The following is a 16958-nucleotide window of genomic DNA, read 5'->3' on the forward strand; positions in this document are numbered from 1 at the left end:
ATCATTTATCCATCTATTTACTATCATCTATCATCTATCTATCTATGTATCTATCTATCATCTATCCACCCATTTATCTATCATCTGTCTATCTATCTATCTATCTATCTATCATCTATCTATCTATCTATCTATCATCTATCTATCTATCTATCTTTGATCCACTAACATTGAACTCATGGCCAGTGGCACTATGCCTCAGGTCTGAGTGCAGCTCATCTAACACACTCTTGTCTCTGCTGGTGTCCTGCATTTAGGGACATGGGACAGCACTTCAGCTCTACACTAGGGGCCATTTTAGTTAACAGAGTCACCAACAAAAATACAAAAAATAAAAGGGTACTAAATAGATTGCAGAGGACATGTGTTTACAGCATAAGAACTGGAAACAGAAGGTAGTGTGGTCTTGCCTGAGCTCAGGTGAAACAGGTGCACAGGGGAGTCAGAACTTGTCTGTCTGGGAGCACATCTGAGTGACCACGGAGCCCCTGAGCACCGTGTGTGAGGGTGTAGATACACGTTAGCAAGTAGGAGAATCCACATATACAGAATCCGTAAATAATGAGGGTCAACTGCATGTGACTGGCAGACATTTTCTCTCACCATGTAGCCTGTCTTACAATCCTCTTAATGGCACATACTGCAGAACACAAGTGTTTAGCTTGGTGAAGTCCAGTTTGTCAATTTTTTTGTATGTGGGTCATTCTTTTGGTGTTAAGAACTCTTCACTTATCCCTAGATTTCAAAGCTTTCTTTTATTTTTCTTCTCGAAGGTTTAATAGTTTTACTTTTTGCATGCAAGTTTATGATCCAGTTTGAATTAATTTTTGTAGAAGGTGTGAGATCTAAGTTGAGCTTTTTGTTTGGTTTTGGTTTGGTTTGGTTTTTGCCTATAGATGTCCAAGCACTTCAGGATCATTGATTGAGAAGGCTACCTTTTCTCCACTGAATTGCTCTTGAACTTTTGTCAGAAATCATTTGAGCATACATGTGCTCTCGTTACTGCTGGGTGGGGGTAGAAACTCAGGCCCCCCACATGGTCTATACTTTAAAAAGGTGGGATTCTCATCACCATTCATTAGTAGTGAAAATCTGGCTCCCTCCTCAAAGACCTTCTCTTGCCAAATGAGGAAGGTGCCTTGTTAAAGCTTGCCAGTGACGTCGAGGCTCCCACTTGGCCTTTGCTGGTATGTGTGGGGGTGAGGTCACATCTTTTGTGTGTAGTGTGGCTGGAGTACAGCTACTACTGTCTAAAAGTTTTCTATCCTGCAAGGCTGCCCATTTTCTGGTCCTTTGTCTAGAGAAAACAGACATTTTTGTTGGGGATTTTGTTGTTGTTTTTGTTGTGCAGCCATTAGAATTTCTGGGTGGTTGGTTTCTCTCTGGGATATACGAGGCAAAAAGAAGTGCAGAGAACTCACCACCACGTCTTTATCTGGACCTTGAGGTCCTTAGACTGTTTGCTTTCTTCTTTGTCTGTAAAAGTCTATTGTTTGTTTTACATATACTGTCTAGAGGTTTTGTTGTATGTAGTGGGAAGGATGAGGAAAAGTATGTCTACTCATCTTTCCTGGAAGCAGATGTCATAGGAGGTACTTTCTTTCTTTCTTTTTTTTTTTTAATCATCATTTTACAGATACAGAAACAAGTTCAGAGGAGTTGTGTGGTGTATTCAAAAGCACACAGCTCACAAATGATGTCACCCAAACTCCGGCTATGAATCTAGCACCAGTGCTCTTTGCTCTACATCTCCTCTGCTTATCACTCAACACACACGTACAACAAACCGAGCCTGTCAACAGAACCTTCTATGAGTATATTCACAGTGCAGTGTCGCCCCCCGCCATATGCTTGATGAGCCAGTGGAGACTGATGGGTTCATGGTTCATTTTATCTCTATTTCACTTTGTTTTATTCACATCCCATTTCACAATGGGCTTGAAATCGGTGGAAGGGGAGAATAGCACGATGCCAGAAATGTTCCTGAGTGCTTGTGAGCAGAAGGGCAAAGGCAGGGACCTGTAGGAGGTACTTCTGCACCTGTGGTGGAAGTGGACAGATAGGAGGGTTACTGATAGTGTGGGAACCTGCACGATGTCCTGAAATGATGGAATTTGGAGATGGGAGTGATGTATTACACATAAGGGCACAGAAATATGCTGGAAAAGTGGTTGGCAAGACCCCTAGGATTGGTAACCCAGCTGCTGTGTTTCTAAAGGAAGAGTTTGTGTTGCAACATGACAGTGACTCAGTTTATGTATGGATTTTGCACGATGTGTTAAAGCTTCCATTTTCCCATAGAAGGGACTTTCCTGACCAAACAAAAGCCATGCCCCTTAAGGTACCTGTGCCATATGACCAACCATCTATCCCTTTCCCTCTCCCTGTTACCACCAACCTTGTATGTGTCTCCTATGATCTCACTTCAACTCAACTTCCTGTGTCCATCTTGGTCCCATCCTAGCCCTCTCCCACTGTCCCTCCTTGATGCCAAATGACTGTGCACGCTGCCTAGAAACTTCCATGGTTCCCTTTGGCCTGTACTTTTAGAAGAAGCCAACAGTAAGGAGTCTGATCTTCATCAGCCTGTCCTCTGTTCTTTCCTTAGGTATTACCAGATCCGAGTGACCTTGAAGGTGTCCTCAAGGATCCCCCACAGACTGAGCGCCTCCATCGTTGGGCAGACAGGTGAGCAGGAGGATGGCAGTGGGGTACTTGCTTTCCACTGGTAAACCGTCCTTTATCACTACACACCAGTGCACAGCAGAGTGCAACGTACATAGCGACATTCAGTAAATCGCATTGAATGTTGGATGAGTGAATTTTGGAAATGGAGGCCCACTCTTAGTGTAGCCATGTGTGCACATTGTTGCAAGGGGAACCTGGCTGAAGGAAAACACACTCTCCCAGGGATAAACCTGGCTGTGAAGGGTTGGTTACAGTCAAGTCAGGGAGGAAGACGATGGCAAGTGTCATCCTGTTGTCAATCCTGATGATCGGCTAGTTACAGAGGACTGAATAAGTTGGCAGTTGTGGTAGAGCTTCCCAGGTACAAGGAGGACTCAGAATCAACACTCCCAGCTTGGGGAGAAGGATGGCCAAGGACAGCCCCAGTTCTAACTCGGAGGAGGCTGGGTGTTAATGGGCATCCAGGACTCCCAGCAGGTGTAATAGAGCACTGAGTCCAAAAAATAGAGTTTATTGCATAAGAAGTAAGGATAGGCATCAAGAGGAAATGCTTATATTAGTACATTTGGGAGAATGTGTAGATCAGTCATAGCGTATGAAGGAGAAAAACAGGGATGGCAGGGGCACCTGGGTGGCTCAGTCAGTTAAGCGTCTGCCTTCGGCTCAGGTCATGATCGCAGGGTCCTGGGTTCGAGCCCCATGGTGGGCTTCTTGATCAGCGGGGAGTCTACTTCTCTCTCTCTCCCTCTTTCCCTCCCCACCGCTCATTCTCTCTCTCTCTCTCAAATAAATAAAACAAAACAAAAAAAACCCTATAGGGATGGAAGAGAGAGAAAGCAAGGAGATAAAAAGAACTATGGAAAATCTGCTTAACTTTAAAGATACAAATAGAGGTAGTAAAGATTATTATAGACATAAAAACCAGTAGAGTCGAAAGCTCTCGTCATAGCTACCCTTCAAAGAAGTCCTTTTGGAATTTCCCTGGCAATCGGGTCACTTCATTATTGGCGGTGATATTATGGTGAGTGGAACCGCATGCAATGAAATACCCGGAGACTCCGGGTGTAGACACAGTGGTCCGCTTAGCTCCACCTGCAGGAGGCGTGGGCGGCGTGGGGCAGAGCAGGTACTCAGACCACACAGGACAACATCAAGGACTGCTGGTGGTTGATCAGAGCCTGTGGTTTAGAAACAGAAAAACACTGGAGACCGCCTGCCCCTCCTCTGACTCTGGGCAGAGTTAAGTGTCAAGTACTAGGCAAGTCAACCCATCTCCAGGGCGTCCCTTGTCTTCCACTCTGCTCCTCTCTCCGGGGAAGAAATCAGGCAACTGAGACTGGTGGCACCCGGTCTCCTGTGTCCCATGTGCGTTCCGGAAGCCTGCGGTTCCCTGCTGGCCACTGCCTGGGTAGTGCCCCATCTCTACCCCACTTTCTGCCAGAAGAAGGTTGATTGGCAGAGGGAGTAGGAATCCTGCCATTGCATGAACTCCTGTGTGACCCCAGGCATTGGCGACTTGAAATTTAATTTCCTCACCCGAAAAAGGAGGATAAAAACCTATCCTCTGTAGTATTCTTGTCTTAGAGATTATAAAGGAAAAGGACATTTTACATTCACAGAGATTATACATGTTAATTGCCAGGAGAGGACCTGGCTCAATGTCAGTGTCCAGTCAGTCTGACCTGTGAGTGGCCACACAGGGCTGTGGGGCTGGGTCTGTTCTCAGGGACGAGGCTGGGACCTGGAAATTGGGTGGGATCTGTACCCCAGCCCACCTGCCCACGGCCAGCCCCAGGTTCCTGACAAGGACTCTGGTCCTTCCCCATGACTCTAGCACCTGAGGTCAGTTGCTGTCGCCAGCGGAGCCTTCTCTTGGAGCTGGTGGTCCCCACCCCCCACCGTGAGGACCAGAGGGCTGCTGGACATCCAGCTGCCGGCAGAGCCCGGCAAGGGGCTTGGGGAGAGGAGGACTTGCCACACAGAAACAAAGACAAATGAAATGCAGTTTGGGGGAGGAAAAAAAAGCTTTTCTTCTTCTTTGGTCTGGTTTGACATAGGGCTAATTGAGGTACACTTGCTGTGCCCTTGGAATATCCCCGAGCATACTATTTAGAACGGAATGCTAACATAGAGGCCAGCAATAATTACCATAAGGATTGCTCCATGAGTGAGCAAGAGAGAGCTGTTGTGATTTCTTTCTCGAAGTGATTTCCAGTTGCATTATTTTCAGTTAGATATCATTGCACTGCCAGGCACGCCAAAAACTTAGTGGTTTAAAACCATGATTTATTCTCAATGTTTTGAGTTGGCCAGCCTCATCCAGGTCATTCATGTGCTGCTTTCTGCTGAGATTTCTGCAGAGAGGATGGATCGTTGGAGATCATGACATCAGACATGTCTGATCCTTGGTTGGGGTGGCTGGACTGCTCAAGGGAACAACTGAGCATCTGTCTCCAGTTGGGTGGTCCAACCTCTTATATGGTGGCTCAATTCACTGAAAGAGGCGGGGGGGGGGGGTTGGGGGAAGAAAGGAGATTCTAGGTTTCTAACAGGCTGGGCTGGGACCTGGCCCAGGGTCCCTTCCCCACATTGCATTGCTCAAGGCCAGGTGCAAGGCCAGCCCACCTTCAAGGGGAGGGGGAATATACTTCACCCCTGATGAGGCGCCCTCTGCAGGCACCACAATGAAGGCAGTTTTAACAGTCGTGCTTGTATACAGTTATCCAGACATGATTTCCATCACGTGCGTGTAGTTCTAAGTAAGCAAAAAGAAAGAAAACCAGATGTTTAGACGATGAGGTAGGATATACTGAGAAACAACGAGAAGGAGTCAAAGCACGTGGGACCTAATGATGTCTTTGACACTCATTAGTGGAGTGGTCTTGCAGGGACAAATGATTTAATTTGGCTGTTTTATTCCATTTATCTCTAAAACAGAAATAGAAAAAGTTTGCTGTGTCTAGAGGTGCAGAATTCAGTAGTGGTGAGAACCACAGGCTCTGAGCTTTCCACGTTCAAATCCTACTTCCAACACTTGTCTGCTGTGTGGATTTAGAAAAGTTTTTTGATTTGATGGATGGATTGATTGATTTTTGGGTTCCTTACCTGTAAAGTGGGGCTGGTAAGAGGCACCTACCTCCGGGTTTGTATTAAGGATTGAATGAATTATGCAAGGAAATGTCTGGAAGAGTGCCTGGCACAGAGTAAGCTCACAGTACCTGTTAGCTGGAGTAAATGTCCCCATTGTGCACACAGTGGTTATTCACTTAGCAGCTCTCTGCCCCGTGCCGGTCCCTGGGACACATCGCTGGGGATGGGAGGCTGCCTTGCTGCTTTGGAAGAGCTCACGGTCCTCCAGGGGAGGTGGACAAGTGTCCCACGAGTCCAGCAGAGATGGATGTTGAGATGGGATCCCAAGTGAGGTCTGGAATTGGGAGCAGAGGTTGGCTCAGCAGACAGAGGTAGGAAAGGATGATCTGGGCAGATGTCGCAAAATGACTGGGGCCTGAGCAGTGCAGGCGTGAGCACAGGGCGGGAGAGATGTGGGGTGGCAGGGCCGAGGGGGGAAGAGAAACGGTGTGGCTAGGGGCCGGGGAGTGGGGGCCGAGTTGTGCTGACCAAGCACACGGACTTCCTTGCAGCCGGTTGGCCCAATGAAATGAGAGCACTTCAGAGACACAAACCCAACACAGTTCAAACGTGAGATGTTGTCTCATAAATGAAGGGGCAGAATTAGACATTTTTGTTCTCTTCTTCAATATATCTGTCCTCTGGTAGCCACATTATGTAGAGATGGTTTCAGTTAGGCAGACGATTTAGATACTGTTTCTCAAGATGTGAAACAATTGCTCATTGAATTTTCCAGGCTCCATGTTTATGGTTGGATTCTGTAAATAAGAGAAAACGAATAATTTCCCATCTGAAATGCAACCATTACCTGCCACCATTGCGTTGTCTTTTTTCAATATGTTTTTAAAAGATGACTTGGGGAAGGTTTCTTCTGGTCTGAGTGAACTGTGTATCTCATGACTGTGAGGGATTCTGAACTCAGAAGGGACCGTCCCCCGGGCATTCTGGAAACATCCCAGCATTACAGAACAGACATGCAAGCAGTCAGCTGACTGCACAGCCCGGGTGACAGGTGTCCCATCTGCTCCTGGAGCTGGGGGCAGGGCAGAGAGGGGGCTGTTTCTCTGTGGACGTGGCAATGCTGGGGGGGGTGTTTGGCCCTGGTGTCCGGTGGGAATCTAAAGTCTACAGTGTCTTGGTCATTACCAGAAATAGAAAAGTATAAATGACAGGCGATCCTGTCATGACCCACTGGGGCCAGGATGAGCCTTGGCTGCCCCAGACCTTTCAGATGCCTCTACAAACCAAAGTACTGGGACCTCAGAGGCACAGAGATGAATTTTGGTCACTTAAAATGTGTAACAGGAAGAGAAACCAGAGTGAGAAATTTTAAAATGTGATTTGCTTGCCTCAGAGCCTTGCTTACCTCGTGGGTCCCCCAGAATGGTCACCTCCTCTCTCCTGAGGTCAGGGTTGCGAGTAATTGACATGTCCGTGCCTGTGAATAAGTATTACGTCTACTTAATTGTGATAATTTCCTTCCACCACGATGGTGCTATTTCATAGATTTTGCCGTTTCTTCCTCCCTGAAGGTGTTAGAAAATGTTTCCCTGGGGTGGGGCAGGGGGAATGATCACTGAAGTCATAGAGGGCAACCTCAGGCTGTTGAGAGCTGCGCACAGAAAAGGCATCCGCTCGTCACGGTTCATCAAAGCCCGAGAGAAGATAGCACAGGAAATTGTGGAAATGTATAAAAATTACCATGATTAGTTTTAGTACTGTTTTGAGAGGTGATTTCCATTAAGTAGAAGCATTTAAGAGTTTCATCATGTAGGGGGCGCAGGGGGGCATTTATTCTTTAAATGAATCAACCTGATTTCTTTTCAGGGTCCATTAAAGTGCACCTAAATATCAAATATGCCTGTTCTCATGGAGAATACTAAGCAGGTAAAACAGTCGTGCTCCCAGGCTCTGAGTACCCACCTGGGGCCCGAGGAGAGCACTGCTCAGGGCCGTCAGAAGGAGGTCTCCAGCCAAGCCGAGACTTGAGCAATATCCTCCCACCCACTCAGCTCCGAAATCAGTGGTCAGCTCAGAACCACTGAAGCCCAGGTCCCTCACTTTTGACCCCCCCCTGGGCAGACCAGGAGTCTACTCTGCCAGCTGGCCCTGTGACATGGAGCCAAGCCTGGTGTTGCTCCTCCTTTGTCCTTGAGATGGCATCTTTAAGCCTGCTTGCCCTGCAAGGCCCTCCTCTGGAAGTTGTCTTCAATGTGCTCTGTCTCTGCCTCTGTTCTTGCCATTCCTTCCACTCTGAATGCCTGTCCCTCCCACCCTCCCCCTCGGGTCCAGGAGACTGGCAGAAAGGACTGATGCAGCTTCTGGGAGGGAGATGTCCCACCACATCGAAATTACCAATTCCCTATCTGAGTGTCCTTCTCACAATTGCCTACACACACACGTACCTCCCCCATCGCCGTGCTTCCATTTCAGTGTGCTCTCATCCCCTGCCACCTGCGACTTGGCTTTGGAGGACCACCCCAGGCTGCTGGGAGCACTTTGTTCAAGATTGGAACTTGCCTGAGCCTTTGAATCCCACTGTCCCTCACAGTCTTCCCAAGCCCAGCCTGCACCCATGATTCTCCGTACAGGGACAGGGAAGCCCCATGCCTTGTCTCAGGATGGGACAAGCTGAGATGTAACTCATATTCCAGAGTCCCCTGCAGGGTCACCTTTGCTGAAATGCACCCATGTCTGCCTCCCCGCCAACTCCCTGCCTTCCCCTGCCCTGTGTTCTCCATCCTGCTCCTGCTGGAGCACATGCATAAGTCACCAGCGCATGAGCCCTCGTCTCTGGGTCTGCTGCTTTATCAACTGTATCCAGAAACCACTAGAAGTTGTATAGCATTAGTTGTATTATAGGAAGTAGAGTGTGAAGTTAGCCAGAGCTGAGTTCACCTGGGTTCCTTGTGACCCTGGGCCAGGAGCTTCTGTGTGTAGCGCCCTCTGTGAATGGAGTAACTGTGATAGAAACAACCCCGTAGGGCTGTTTGGGGGATCAGGTGACATGCATGGATACACCAGGAGCCCCCATGTGCACACACGCCAGCTCATGGCCTCCTTGCTTCAGCTGCCCACCACGTTTGGCAGGAATAATCTCCTAATCCACCCCATACTCAGTGTGCATTCTGTGGAGACACTCAGCGTCACACCCCAGTTTCTGAAAGTCGGCTGTGTGTGAGGCCGTTGAAGCAGAGCTTGCTGGCAGACCCTGCTCTCTCGGAGCTCAGATGTGGTGGGGAACCGAGCGGCTGAGTGACAATGACAGAGAGAGTGATGAGGGCCCGGGAGGAGAGAGGCCTGCTGCTCAGGGCTTGGGCAGCCTCCCTGGGAGGGCCGCAGTGCTCTCTTCCCAGGTCTGACTCCATCAGGCAGACCTGACCTCCAGGGGTCCTGGCTTCTGGCCTGGGGTTGTCAGAGCAAATCTCTTTGTGTTCAGAGAGCAAGGAGAGCCCGCCAGCAGGTCCGCAAGGCCTCAGCCCACCTGGCGTCGGCACACCTGCCCTGCTATTCCCCCCACATGGAGTAAGGCTCCTCCCCCAGCAGCCTGCGCCTGGGTGGGGGCACCTTGCACCTGGCGGCCATGATTTAGGGATGGGCACCCACAAAGAAAGGTGAGGGTAAGTGAGGGATCCCTGGTGCATATGGCAGAGACAACGGGACACAAGTTTCAGAGCGGCCTTCCTTGTGGGTCGGGGAGAACAGCGTCGGTCTCTAGGGCACCACACACACACACACACACACGCACGCACGCATGCTCTGGACCAGCCAGCTGGGTCCCACTCACACGGGAGACCTAGAACCTCTGTAAAATGGGAGTCATCCTCCTCATCCTTTCTTCATGGAGTCATGAGAATTGAAAATGTGAATATTATGAAAGGGAGGTTGACATCCTAAGCCTTCAATACATTCTGGCTATTTTTAGTTTTATTGAAGAAGCCACAGTCAGCAGACGTGGGTGAAATTTATATGGACTGAAACTAGGCCTGATGGGTTTTTGCTTATTCTGTAAATGCTCCTTGAGTGTCTCCTGTGGGTCCCGCACTGTTTCCAGAGCTCTCTGAACTCCCAGAGGCCCCCCGACAGATGTTGTCTTCCCTGGTGGACTCCCCATCACTGGAGGTTCCAGGCCTGGGTTTCCAGCATGGTTTGAGACCCTGGCAATGGAGAGGAATACTACAAGACAGTGTATACTGACTCCTAGTCTTTCTAGTCTTATGAAAATGAGGTTGCCTTTTATTGTACTATTTTGTGTGTGTGGGTATTTAGGGATGTGAGTAAATCCTCCGTGAGCAAGGTGATGCCTGCAGTCCTGGCACCGTGTGGCTTTATTCCGTTCTAGCTTCCCGGTGCCTATCAGTGTGTCTGGAACACAGTTGGTGTTCCCTGTACATTTATTGAATTGATGAATGAAAGACCAGGGAATGGAACTTGGACCAAAGAAAGAAAGAAAAGAAGCTGAATTCCACGCAATTAAAAAAAAACAAAACAAAACACAAAAACATAGTGAGCTCTCGAAGGCTCAGTGATAATAGGGAGGAAGTATCTCAATGGAAAAGTATGCTGTTTCTGGTTCTCAATTAGTAGTCAATAAGCTGTTGTTGTTGTTGTTTTTTAAAAGATGATTATTTGGAAAACAGCAAAGTGTCCAAGAGGCAAGACAACCTCTTTCTGATTTGGCTAAATGGTCTCTGAGAGTCTAAGAATGAACCAAGTTGTGTGGAATTGGGAGCATCCGTGTGGGAGATGTCTGGAAGGGGACGGACCCATCAGGCCTCTGAGTGTGGGGACCACACCCTGCAGGATCCCTGAGGGATCCAGTTTCTAGATCCTCACTCCCACCCCTCCTAAGTCAGCTCTAAAAGTGAGATGAGATGGGGAGCAGATAAAGTACTGAAGAGGAAATTGACGTGGGGACACACCAGATGAACTTGGTGCTCTGTGAGAACCTTGAAATTCTGTAATTGTAGCTATTAAGTTGATCCTAATGGCAGATAATCGGATGGTTTCATCTTCTCTGCTCAGTGACTTACAGCTACGTGAAGAAATTCCAAAGTCTTAATGCCTTAACGTAAAGGACCTCTTCCCTGAGGATAGACCTGCGTGGCAGAGGGTCCTCATAACTGATCTGCCTACAGGTGCATTTTCATCCAGGGCTGATGAAAAAAGTGTAATCATGCAAAGAAGTATTTGTTTATGAGCTAGCCGAGGTGGCTGAGTAGATGAAATAGTAACTGCCAGAAGCAGCAGAGAGCCTCTCTCTGTGTGGTCCAGACACATGCTCCCTGGCCGGGCCCAGGGTCCTCTCCACCATGAGGAGCAATCAAGTTTGTCCTGTCCAGTATTTCCCCAGTGAAAATGAGGGAGTCTGTGTCCCCATGACATGTGGAGTTTTTTTTAATCCAAGGGATCAGGGATGAGTATATCAGAACCCCTAGAATAGAGGGAAGGGGAGCATTCTCAACACCAGATTCCTGCTGAGGGAGATTCTGCACCCCCCACACTGGGTCCTGAGAGCTACTTCAGAACCTCCATCCGCCCGGCCCCGGGTACTCTTACTTTTGGTGACCCCACTCCACTTCCTAGGAGACATTGAAATGTACCAATTTCCCACATTGAATATACATTTTTTTTCTGTAAAATTGTTTTTATTTTAGTTATTATTTTTTATTTAGAGAGAGAGCACACATGTGTGTGTGCACAAGTTGGGGGAAGGGGGAGGGGCTGAGGGAGAGGGAGAGAGAATCCCAAGGAGGCTTCACACTCAGCATGGAGCCTGACATGGGCCTCGATCTCATAACCTTGAGATCATGACCTGAGCTGAAATCAGGAGTCAGACACTTAATTGACTGAGCCACCCAGGTGTCCCTAAAATGCATTTTTAAAATTAATTAGCTCCAAATAACTATTTGTGAACAGTTGTTATTTTTCTGCATACTCAGGAAATGTTGCAAAGTAAGACAGTCTACCTACAAGATCTTTGCAAAAGCAGTGTAACATTTATAAAGACTAAATGTGACCAATATATTATTTTGAGGAAATTTAATGAAGTATTTATTAATTTGACCTTGCAGCATTATGTTTATATCTCGAATCCCGTTCTTTTGCTTTAATCTCAATCATTTAGGCCCTTGGGCAGCTTGGAGACCCCAGGCATCCTGACAATGGAGGCCGAGCCATAAAGCAGACCATGCTGATGGGCCTGTGTCCTACATATACGGGCACAGTCCAGAATTACTGGACAAGTTGAATCAGTGGCCATTTCAATAATAAAAATGTGAAATTTTCCATTTCCACATTTATTTTAAGAACTAAGTTTCATCCATGCCAATAGGACAAATTGGGCCTTGTGCCAGAGACAGAATAGTCAGGTTCTAAGGGGCTTTGAAGGCAGAGAAAGCTGGACTCACATCTTGGCTCAATCTCTTATGGGCTTTGTGCCTTCAGGCAAGTCACTTGATCTTCCTGAATTTCAGGTCTTTTATCTGTAGGATGAGGATCATAATTTGTACCTCACAGCACGCTTAAAGGCTGAAATCGGCCTTTCCCACAGTGTGGCGTTAACACCGGTATTGGTTAGTAATTGTACGGGATTGTGAGTGACGCAGACATGACATATTGGGGCTTAAGCCAGATAAAAGATGGTTTTTCACTCACATTAAGCTCCAGATGTGGGCAGACCACATTGGCATGGTGCCGTCACGTGGCCATCAGACCCCGAGCTCCGGCTGTCTTTCTGCTTCTTCATCCTGACGAGCAGCCTCCACTATTGAGACCCCCTTAGGGTCCAGGCTGACTTCTGAAGTTTTGGCCGTGGCATGTGAGCCACAGGCTGGGGAAGGCAGAGAGGAAAAGCAGAGTGAGGGTGTGCAGTCCCTTCCTTTCCCTGGGGGGAGCCGTGGGTGGGGGGGTGATGTTCCTACATCTCATTTACTATTTATTTATCTGGCCACACCTGAGAAACAGAGACGCCGAGAAGAGCAGCCTTTGAAATGGGCACCATTCTAGGTTTGTCTCCAGGAAAGAAGAGCCTTTGATTCGTCCTCTGCCACTCTCAGCCTTTGCCCTGAGACCACTGGGAAGAATCAGGATGAATTTAGCAGACCCGTGAGATAATGCTCCTGAATAGTAATTCCTATGGAAAACTTTCTTCATTTTCAATTTTCTTTCAAGACTGTGTTTAATTCAAGAAAAAAAAATGTGTTTTAGGATAATAAGCCTTTGCTAGTCTTCCTTTTTTTTTAGCAAGGAGAGCAGGGGCGGGATCAGCTCCATTACCTGTAACTGGCTAGACTTTAATGACACTGATCTGTTTTCCCAAACAAGGAAAGACACGCTGCAAAATCAATGTATGCGTTTATTTGGGGTCTTAGGGATTGCAATCTGGGAGACAGACAGCCGAAAGCGGGTGTGCTCCATGCTACAGGCAGGAGGCAGGGTTTTGAAGGCAGAAAGACGCAAGCTTCCATAAAGCGTTTGAAAGACTTATGATTGGTGCTGACAGCATTTAAATTGACTTTCTGATACGTGATTGGCTGTTTAGTTAACAGCGTTGTACTATCTCTGTTTCAGTCTAAAGTGTGAGGATGTTTTCCAGGATGTGTTACCCTTATTGCTCAGTCCAGAGCACCAGGATGTTTTCCAGGACGGAGCTAAGCTGCGGTTGTCCAAAGTCAAAAGTCCATTTTCCATGTGGTGTGGACGTGCCTGGGTTCTGCCCCCACCCCACTGTAAACAGACACCCCGAGCCATACTTACTCCATTGTGAATCTTTCATATGTTCCACAAATCTCTCCTATGTATGGAAAGCAAGAACAGCTTCGTTTTTATTTAAGAGAATGATGCCAATTCCCCTTTAAGTTAAATTTTAAAGCAGAACAGATTATTGCAAACAAATATTAAGTAATTCTTAATCTCAGGAAACAAACTGAGGGTTGCTGGAGTGGGGGGTGGGGTAGGAGGGATGGGGTGACTGGGTGATGGACACTGGGGAGGGTATGTGCTATGGTGAGTGCTGTGAATTGTGTAAGACTATTGAATCACAGACCTGTACCTCTGAAACAAATAATACATTATATCTTAAAAAAAAAAAAAAAAGAAAAAGATAGCAGGAGGGGAAGAATGAAGGGGGGAATTGGATGGGCAGACAAACCATGAGAGACTATGGACTCTGAGAAACAAACTGAGGGTTCTAGAGGGGAGGGGGGTGGGAGGATGGGTTAGCCTCGTGATGGGTATTAAAGAGGGCACGTTCTGCATGGAGCACTGGGTGTTATACGCAAACAATGAATCATGGAACACTGCGTCAAAAACTAATGATGTAATGTATGGTGATTAACATAACACACACACAAAAAAGTAATGCCAGTAGAAGTAGTCTGGGGATATAGTAAAAATCATCCACTTTTTATATAAATAACTGAAGTTGGGTAATTGGCTACATTAAATCCACTGGTAGACATAAAGCTCCCAGCTCAGTGTCTGAAGAGTTACGTTGTACTGTGAGCCATTTTTATTTCCTGAAAGAGCAAGATTCAAAGGTACTCTTGGTTTTATAGAGTGCCTCTGATTCATTGCCCTATTTATGTGTACTCAGTAAAAAAATTAGGAAAATATTACTTGAGACAATGGTGCAGAGCAAAATTCTCCCACAGAGGCTGACCATTTGAACTAGATACATTTTAAACCAGAGCAGGGCTGTCCTGGAGAGTGGGGTTACTAGATCAGGAGTTCCCACAAATTGGCTTTCAGTGCATCTGTCCAATATGTCCCTTCTCCAGAGTTAAGAGGATGGGATTTATGTTAAAATTTTTCTCTGCAGGAAAATTTAACAGAAAATGCTCCTCTTTTTTTTCTCGCATCTGTATCGTATTTGGGCAGTTGCAGAAACTACATTTCCCATTTTGTCTTGTTAGCTAATTGGGACTATCTCAAGGGAGAAGCCAGGAGGAATGCACTGCCTCTCAAGTCTGCTTTTACTCGGAATGCTCTTGAAGGAAGAGCCTGAGAGTCTTGTTCTGTTTTTCGACATTGCCTCCCCCCGCCCTTTTTGGTAATAGTACATCCACTTTAGGCAGCCAGTAGGTTGTAAAGACTTGACTTAGCTGGACCCAGCACGTACATATTCTCGGGGGAACATTGAAATCTCCATGCACAGAGCCATCAGCCACTGGTTCCATCTATGTGCGATGCAGTGGTCTCTCTCCAGCGCTCCGGAGGGTCAGAGCACCACTGCCAAAGGCCGACCTTTATGACCTGCTCACGGAAGCCAGAGGACTATTTTTTACTTGCGGATAATTCAGATGGTGTTTGTTCCCTGCTCAGAAGCCACAGATGATGATGATGAGGGTGGTGGGGACAGTGGTGGCTAATGCTTACGTAATGCTTGATAGGCACCTGGCGCTGTTCCCGCCCGCTCTTTGCAAATACTTCTTCACAGCAACTCTAGAGGGGAGGTACTGTTAACATGCCCATTTTCCAGTTGAAGATACTGACGGACACCCCTGGGAAGGGTAGGGTCAGGATCCCATCCTAGCCAGTCAGTCTGGCTCTTACCTATGACATTGTATTGCTTCTTGTAGATCTTGGAGTAAAATACAAACTCATGGGCAGGTGCTGGTTGGCGCCTTATGATCTGATCCGGGACTTGCCCCTCCCACTCATCTTCTGCCCCTCCACCCCATCCATCTTACTTTGCCTTGGATGCACCACGCCCATTCCCAGCTCAGAGCTCCTGGACTTGGGATCCCTCCACCTGGAGCCTGGTCCGCTGTGTCAGGTGTCGGTTCGATGGCACGTCCTCAGAGAGAACTCTTGCCTTAGGTTTCTAAATAGATTTCCCACTGTTGCTGAGATCCCTGCTCTGCTTTAGCTTTCTTCGGACAACTTCAGCTGATTTTATCATATCCTCATTTATGGTCTGTGTCTCCTCTAAGATGTAATAGTCATGCCCACTTTCAGTAAATCATTACCAAGTGCCTTCTATGTGCTAGGAAATAGAATATTTTAAATATTTTATGTATGGGAATGTACTTAACTCATTACACCTACTACAGGTGATGGATCCCTTTTTGCAGAAGAGGAAATTTAGGCTTGTAGAAGCTCACGGACTTTCTCACGGTCCCCCAGACACTAAGTCATGGAGCCAGGATTCGAACCCCGTGAGTCGGCAGGTCTGTATGGCCCCTCCTCCACCCGCAGTGCTGAGAACAGGACCTGTAACAAGCAACAGCTGAAGGAAAACATAAGCTATGTTGAGAAATGGCCCTGCCGCCCAGCAGGTCCAGCAAGAGGGACCTGCACTTCACCTTGAATCCCTCCCCTGCCCTCACCTCCACACTGAATCAGATTTCAAGTCCCATCAGTTGGGACTTTCTCCTCCTCAGGTCTCTTGGGGCCTCTCCACGCCTCCTGATGTAGCTATGGCTCAGGATCCCATTCTTCCTTCCTGGGCTCAGCCTCCTCACTGACCCTGCTCCCCGTACACCCCCAGTGTCCACCAGTTATTCACAGAGTAGTGACAAAGCAGGCCTGCAGGGGCTGCCCGGCCCATGTTCTGTGGACGGGGTTAAATGGCATTGCATATACCATCCCAATTCTACTATTTAAATATGTTAAACTTTCATAAAAGAGGCAGTGAATGAAATGTTTGTATTATTATCTCAGTCTATTCCAGTCTCTCTGGGTTTGAATCCTTGTTCCACCTCTTTGAAACTGTGAAACAAGTGCTTGGTGCCTCAGTTTCTCTGTCCGGAACTGAGAGCAGGGCAGAACCTCCCTCAGAGGGTCACGTCAAAGATTCAGTTCGGTAACGGGAGTCCCCGAGGAGTCGTGCTTAAATGTCAGCCGCTGTGCTTCTCCTCGTCCCCGTCATCAACCCATGCTGGACTTGCTTCTCTCGCCGGTCGTCTTTGAGCCATGCATCACTGTGGGAGGGACGCAGCAGGTGCACACATTCGATCCCATTCCGTGGTCCCCACACTCGAGGTGGCGCCGACGCCGGGCCCAGAGGCCGCGGCTGCTCAGCACAGATCGGCGCCGCGATGTGACAACAGACGGCAGCCCAGGTCATGATAATATTGTATCCTGTGCAATGTCAGCACTTACTTTGAGTTTCCCTTGCTTCGTATTTGACTTTAATA

At 47.7% G+C, this 16958-nt stretch overlaps 1 protein-coding gene across 1 annotated transcript in view; it reads left to right on the forward strand.

The window, feature by feature from the left end:
• The window catches only part of FAM135B (family with sequence similarity 135 member B), a 274207-nt gene that overhangs the window by 137479 nt on the left and 119770 nt on the right, over positions 1 to 16958 (forward strand). Inside the window, exon 3 of the mRNA XM_036089386.2 lies at positions 2609 to 2688. Coding sequence (XP_035945279.2) covers positions 2609 to 2688 — 80 coding nt within the window. The remainder of the gene's footprint in view (positions 1 to 2608; positions 2689 to 16958) is intronic.

This window comes from Halichoerus grypus, chromosome 5 (assembly GCF_964656455.1).
Source record: "Halichoerus grypus chromosome 5, mHalGry1.hap1.1, whole genome shotgun sequence".
NCBI classification, from domain to species: domain Eukaryota; kingdom Metazoa; phylum Chordata; class Mammalia; order Carnivora; family Phocidae; genus Halichoerus; species Halichoerus grypus.